At 40.0% G+C, this 7,471-nt stretch overlaps 1 protein-coding gene across 6 annotated transcripts in view; it reads right to left on the bottom strand.

Moving 5' to 3' along the window:
* Nucleotides 1-3,663: 3,663 nt before the first annotated feature.
* The window catches only part of DGKA (diacylglycerol kinase alpha), a 340,054-nt gene continuing 336,246 nt past the window's right edge, over nt 3,664-7,471 (bottom strand). For all 6 annotated transcript variants that reach the window (XM_073613952.1, XM_073613953.1, XM_073613954.1 and 3 more), the window contains 2 exons: nt 6,854-6,914; nt 3,664-4,678 (listed from right to left, as the gene is read on the bottom strand). In XM_073613952.1, the coding sequence (XP_073470053.1) occupies nt 4,598-4,678; nt 6,854-6,914 (142 nt within the window). In that variant the 3' untranslated portion in view covers nt 3,664-4,597. The remainder of the gene's footprint in view (nt 4,679-6,853; nt 6,915-7,471) is intronic.

The following is a 7,471-nucleotide window of genomic DNA, read 5'->3' as shown; positions in this document are numbered from 1 at the left end:
TCATGGCACATGCTCCTCCATATCTGCAAGTCATAAATATTTTCTCTTAGGGAAACCATAAAAGAGTTGGGTTGATTTACTAAAAGGCAAATGGACTGCACTGCAAGTGCAGCTGCACTCGTTTTCCACAGAGCTTGGTGAAGCACCCCCCCCCCCCCCCCCCCAAAACTAAGTTTTGGAATAAATTATAAAAAAAAACTGTCCTTCACTTAAAGGAAAGGTGCATGGGAAGTGTATAGGGATCCTATCCACCTATAGCTAAAAACCAATAACTTCTATTGACCACTATGATGGGCTGCTTTACTGACCATTAGGTGTGCTGTATGTATTAAATCCCAGTGTGCCTGCAAATTATACACTATTCCTGGGTGGCCATGTTTATTGTATTTTAGGAATGGAGCCAGGGTCACTTATGGATTTCAAATATGTCAGTCTTTGTCCAACTTTTTGTGGGAGCGATGGAATTGGTAGCTTACACAAATAAGATAATACTAGTATGCCTCTAGTTTGGCTCACAGTTACAATGACACTGTTTCTGTCAGTATTTTCTATAAGTGCTAAATGTTTTCAGTCTGAAAAAAATGAGAACCAATCCAGCTATATCCAAAGAATGGTTGTGTAATACATTATAGTTTGGGTTTTAGCTATTTAATTTTCATGTTAACTTTTTTGCAAAATTTCTAATAGCATAAACCTTGTAGCATAATATGGTTGCTGTTCTGCAAGGAAAGCAGACAAGCTAATTTAGATGCTGGTAAAGAGGTGGTAGTGAAAGGGTTAAACTAAATTCCAGGCAGCTATAAAACATAAATAATCCAGTATAGTGGGGTGTTTTGTGTTTAAAAGGAAAAAAAAAAAATCCTTAAATCTAATTTTATAAGTGTAATGCTGCTTTGCCCAATCACATGGTTGGGGCTAGGAGGTGACCAGCCTGATTTCCTTAAATCAGGGATCCTCAAACTACGGCCCTCCAGCTGTTGCAGAACTACACATCCCATGAGGCATTGTAAAACTGACATTCAGACATGACTAGGCATGATGGGAATTGTAGTTCCTGAACACCTGGAGGGCCACAGTTTGAAGACCCCTGCCTTAAATGTAGCAAAGAAGTTCGGTCAGCAACCTGGCTGCTTTCTAGCAGGGCTGTATAATTTTAGGAACAGATGGATAGAAAATAGGATTTCCTGATAGAACTCCACCTGTGTTAGGACCAGTGCATAGCCTTAAAGACAAGGGAAGGGTGGGGTGGCGGCACACCTACTCACTAGGAGCAATTACAGCATTAACCCCCCACTTTTTTTTTTTTTTTTTTAAAACTCAACAGCGTCCTTAACAAGTGACTGGGGGGGTAGTGGAATCAAATGTGCCATCTGCTATACAGCAACTGGGGCTCTGTACACCAACTTACAGTAGGTCCTATTCATCTCCAGTTTTTTTTTTTTATCTATGAACTAGAGGTAATAATTTTGTATTTGGTGTGGCAAAAGTACAATTTCCTAAAGGCACGATTAAAAACTACCAGAATCTGCCTGTTTCATTAAAGCTACCAAAAATGGCAGCAGAAAATTTAAAAGAGAAATACTGCCAAAAAGTGGGGCTAAATTTTTTTTTTTTTTTTCCCCTCCCTCCCTTGAATGTGTGCAGGGAGTGCACAATAAGCCCCACCCATACTAAAGTTACTTTGGTAGGAGAGCAGCTGTACAAGAACTCTTTTTCTGTGTATTAAGCATCATGTATCGGGGCATGTTAGAAGTGTTCAACAAATCATAAGCTACTAAAGTTAAATTATACCAACAAAATATGCCCAAGACATGTTAATAATTATGGCTTTCTACAGTAATTGCAAAATCTTTGGCTTACCATAAATTTTGGTCAGAGGTATTTAATGCCTTATTAATGATTGTATTATGCAATCCTAATTTCAGCAGATGTAGGTTTTGGGCTACTTATGAAAAGTGGGTGTAATCTTTACAAATATGAAGGAGGTTGGCCAGATAAGACTTTAACTGAAAAGGGTTTGTGTTTTTTTTTTTTTTTTTTTTTTTTTTGTAGCAGACATCAGATTTCTCTCCGAGACTGTTGATTCTTCCACTGCTGACCTCTCCATCCAAAAAAAAAGCTAGGTCTCTGGTTGACAAGCTGATCCAATGGCGTCAATACTGTTTGAGTCACTGACCCAGAACAAGTATGCAGCTTTCACTGGTACATCCATGGTGGTAGACTTGTTCTAGATAATTAAAGTATTGAAGCCAGGTAACTTGCATTTACAGCAATGGTTTAGCAATTAAGTTCTGCAGTTGTAGCTTATACACCAATCAGGCATAACATTATGATCACTGACAGGTAACAAGATGAACATTGACTATCTTGTCACAATGGCATCTGAAAGTGGTTAGATATATTAGAAGGGGAATAGATTGTCCCTGAAGTTGATGTGTTTGAAAACAGAAAAAATGAGTGTGTAAGAATTTGAGTGACTTTGACAAGGGCCTAAATGTAATGGCTGGATTACTGCATCTAATAATCTCCAACACTGCAGTTCTTGTGGAATGTTCCTAGGCTGAAGAGGTCAGAAACGACCAAAAAATGTCCAAGGAAGGAAAACTGACAGGGTTATGGGTAAGCAAGGCTCATTGATGCACATAGAAAGCATCAATGAGCTGGCCCAAGTCGTAAACTTCCATAGAAGAGCTACTATAGCTCTGATTGCTGAAAAAGTTGATGCTGGCTCCAAAAGCAAGGTATCAGAACACACAGGTCATCACAGTTTGTTGCATATAGGGCTGCATAGCCACGGGGTGCCCATGCTGATCTGTGTCCACAGCCAAAAGCGCCTACAATGCGTACATGAGCATCAGAACTGGACCACAGAGCAATGGAAAAAGGTGGTCTGGTCCGATAAATTCAAGAATGGTTTGAGGAACATAAGGACAAGTTCGAGAAGTCCAGATCAACTGAGCGTCTGTGGGATGTGCTGGAAAAACAAGGAGGCCCCCCACCTCACAGTATTTAAAAGATCTACTGTCAGCTTGGTGCCAGATACCACAGCATAGCTTCAGAAGTCTAATGAAGTCCATGCCTCAATGGGTTATGGTTGATATGTTTCATGGTACAGGTTTAAAGACGTTATTTTTTTTTTTCTGTTTTTGGATAGAACAGGGTGTTAGAACTTCTGTCAAGGTTGTACTGATGTCTGTCTGTTAGAAAGATTCACATTCTGTTCTTATGACTGGTGCCATATAGAACAGGATGTGAGAGCAACTATCCCCAACAGGAACAAAGTTTGGGGGGGTAATAGTTAGAGCCTTCTACTGCATCTTTAGTCACTGAGACAGGAGTGAAGTAACACAGGGACATTTTATAGAGAAATGAGGAACAAATCTGTGCAACAGAGGCACAAACAACTTGACAGAGGTTTTAACCTTTCCCTAATCATGTAGACTAGCTTTGAAAGGTGCAGGCTCCAAATCTGTCATCCTGAACCTGACTTCATTAGTGAGCCACTGGAACTGGCATCACATGGCGCATCATGCATCTTTTGTACACATATCAGCAATGACATTATCCGTCATTCATGTTAACATTTTCAGTTAAGAGGTAAAGTAATAACAAAAAAGCACATCATGTGGAGATTCCCATGTGAAGCACTGTCTAATAACCGCAACTATTTTATTCATTTATTTTAAATTAGACCCTAAATCAGAGTAATCTCAGCCATGGTTTATAATCATTCCCGGTATATGCTTCATAAGTTAAAAAAAATAGACAAAATACATAAATAAAAACAGTGCAGTGTGATCTGATCTCCTATGTGGTTCGTACCCATGTTAACTGCAAAAGAAGATCATGAGTCATGTTCTGCATGAGCTGTTATTACTGTATACTGCACCTATAGAACATAGGGCAAAGCAACTTGTGTACTATCCTGTACAGCTGTGGGCAGCCGCCGCCACCCCACCCTTAAACACAAGCATGACAGGCGCCTTAGATTAGGTCTTCTCTTTAAAAGTGAAAGGGGGTCAGGCTGTGATATTCTAAACATTCTCTGTATAGACAAGTTTTTTTTTTGTAATAATCCAGTCTTCTTTTCTAACACTAGTCTAAAGATGCTGGATTCTGTAAACATAACAATTACAATCCAAAAGGACTTTTTTGGCGGCGGAAGTGGCACAAAATGAAATAAAATATGGAAAATATACTCTTCTATTACTATAGACGCTATAGTAACACGATTATCTGTACAACAGGTTTTAAGAGCAAAGCATACATGTGCAGAGAGAATATTTTACAGGTCTTCAAAGATAACATATATTCTATTGTCATTATTATATGACCGCATTTAAGGCTTTCATAGAACAGGAAACTGGCACTCTGCTTATATATTGGACACGTGTTCTAAAATAAGTGACAGCCCAGCTGTTACCCAAACTACTGTAAAGCACTGCAGATGGCAATGGGGTTTTCTGTATATGGGCTGAGACAGCAGCACAGTTAGAGCAAGAGAAATAGGAAGGGATGGGGTTATGCTGATAGTCCATTGACTTCTGATGACAGAAGGAGTCACCGTCATCAAAATAAGGAAAGTCCACCCTAGATATTATTTAAGAGAAAAAAAGCTTGAAGAGCGTGGTGGGGGTGCCAGCATCATTGGAGCCTGATTCTTGTGTGTGATTTTAATCTGGAAGACAGAATATAATGATCATTCATAGTTAGTCAGGTTGAAAAAAGACACAAGTCCATCTAGTTTAACCAATAAAAGAGAAAAAAAAAATCATACAATCCCATATCTACAGTTGATCCAGAGGAAGATGGAAAACCCCAGCAAAGCATGATCCAATTTGCTACAGCAGGGGAAAAATTCCTTCCTGATCCCCCAAAGGGCAATTGGATATTCCCTGGATCAACTTTACCTATAAATGTTAGTACCCAGTTATATTGTGAGCTAGCCAGAATCGGCTCTTGAAGGAGTCTATTCCACATTTTCACAGCTCTTATTGCGAAGAAACCTTTCCGTATTTGGAGATTAAATCTCTTTTCCTCTAGATGTAAAGAGTGCCCCCTTATCCTCTGTGATGACCTTAAAGTGAATAACGCAACACCAAGTTCACTGTATGGACCACTTATGTATTTATACATGTTGATCATATCCCCCCTTAATCTCCTCTTCTCAAGAGAATACATTCAGTTACTCTAATCCAGGGGTAGGCAACCTGGGGCCCTCCAGCTGTTGTGGAACTACATTTCCCATGAGGCATTGCAGTTACAATTACTCCCAGAGGCAAGATGGGACTTGTAGTTCTGCAACAGCTGGAGGGCTCCAAGTTGCCTACCCCTGCTCTAGTCTTTCCTCATAGCTGAGCTCCTCTGTGCCTCTTATCAGGTTGGTTGCTCTTCTCTGCACTTTCTCCAGTTCCTTGACATCCTTTTTTGTGAACTGGTGCCCAAAACTGAACTGCATATTCCAGATGAGGTCTTACTAATGATTTGTACAGGGGCAAAATAATATCTCTCTCTCTGGAGTTCACACCTCTCTTAATACAAGAATTCAGAATTCAAGAATTCACATAAGCAATGTTTAGAGCTCCTACACACCAATGCATTTTAATGCAAGTCACCATTTGAACACAGGGTAGCTACTGTTTTCAATGGGGATAGTTCAATGGCTTGCATTGATTTGCATTATAGAAAAAAGTTCTTGACATTTTTTTTTTTAGCCTTTAGATTGTAAGCTCCATGAGCAGGGCCCTCCTATTCCTTCTGTATTGAAGGGTATTGTAATTGTACTGTAAAGCGCTGCGTAAACTGTTAGCGCTATATAAATTCTGTATAATAATAATCTTTTTTTTTTAAGCACATCAACATGTGTTGACAGGCTCATAGAAGTCATGTTATATGCACTATCAACAAATAACAGTGTATGTTCAAGAGGCATCCAAAGGATATCATCAAGCACAAACGCATTGGTGTGGAGCCAGCCTAAATGAACTGAATTGCATATTGTTCTCTACCTGTCACAAATCATTCTTTTGTTACAGCTGTAACATTTTTACTTTTACGGGGTCTGTATTAGGCCAGCATCACATGGTGAGGGACATGAGAGTTTTTATTCTTTGATCACAGTGCATAGCTTTGATTTGAAGCCATTTTCAAAAAATCTGTGCAAAAAGCAACGTGTAAGCAATCCAGTAAATTTCATTTAACTGTCTGCGGCCACATTAGTTCTGACTGGTTGGTTTGGGTTAGGGTGCTTTCACACTGAGGCATCAGTGGTGTTGGCCGTAAAGAGCCGCTATTTTTAGTAGCGCTTTACCATCGTTTTTGGCGAGGTTTTCGGCTGCTAGCGGGGCGCTTTTAACCCCCCCCAGCGGCTGAAAAAGGGTTAAAACGACCTGCAAAGCGCGACTGCAGCAGGGCTTTGCCGGCGGTTCTGCGCATTCATTTTAATAGGCAGGGGTGCTTTAGGAGCGGTGTATACACCGCTCCAAAGATGCTGCTTGCAGGAGTTTTTTTAACGTCCTGCCAGCGCATAGCCTCAGTGTGAAAGCACTCGGGCTCTCACACTGAGACTGTAGGGGAGCCGTTTTTAAGGTGCTTTAAAGGCGCTATTGTTAGCCCAAAAGCGCCTGAAAAATGCCTCAGTGTGAAAGGGGTCTTACAGTTCCATCGTTGTTGCTTTTAGCACTGCTTTATCCAATAAACATGCCAGAGTCATGAATACCAATGCTACAATAGGCTTCCAGGAAATTGGTACAATAGCAGTACTGTACAACTCCAGTCCTGAAATTCAGAGGTAAGGGACAACTGTAGAACAATCTTCTTCCTATGGTTTCTAAAAACAGGTACGAGTTATTACCGTGCAGGGAGGCTGCATCCAGGGTTCCCCATCAATCTGCATTGGAAGTGGCTTTGTGGTTCTGCATGAAAAAAAAGTTTACATTTTATACAATGTCAGCCCAGCTAAACTGTATAATTTATTTGTTCAATTTTTAGGAATTTTAGGAATTTTGATTTTCAAATTTTACATAGAAATAGAATGACACTGTTTGAAAAATGACACCAAAACATATTTCATAACTTGAGCCTGGAGATGTGTCAGTTCCTTACCTTATAAATATGAGCTTTTATAGCCTAACCTCACATATTACATGTCTTTTTTTCAAGACAAATTGGACTTTAATCTGGGGACAAATATTTTTATTGACTAGGTTTTAATTAGAAAGGGATAGCTAAAAAAAAAAAAAAAAGTAATAGTCATCCCTAGAAAATCACCACAAAATATAATTGACAAAACCTTTTGACAAAGACTACTTTCACACTTGGGCAGGCGTGTGTTGGCGGTAAAACGGCGCTAAAAACTGTCCTTTTTGCAGCGCTATTCGGGCGCTAGCGGGGCGGTTTTAACCCTCACTAGTGGCCAAAAAAGGGTTAAAACCGCCCACAAAGCGACGCTGCCCCATTGTTTTCAATGGGC

This window comes from Aquarana catesbeiana, linkage group LG02 (genome assembly GCF_042186555.1).
Source record: "Aquarana catesbeiana isolate 2022-GZ linkage group LG02, ASM4218655v1, whole genome shotgun sequence".
Taxonomy (NCBI): domain Eukaryota; kingdom Metazoa; phylum Chordata; class Amphibia; order Anura; family Ranidae; genus Aquarana; species Aquarana catesbeiana.
The sequence above is the reverse complement of the archived record's forward strand: the minus strand, read 5'-3'. Positions and strand labels throughout refer to the sequence as shown.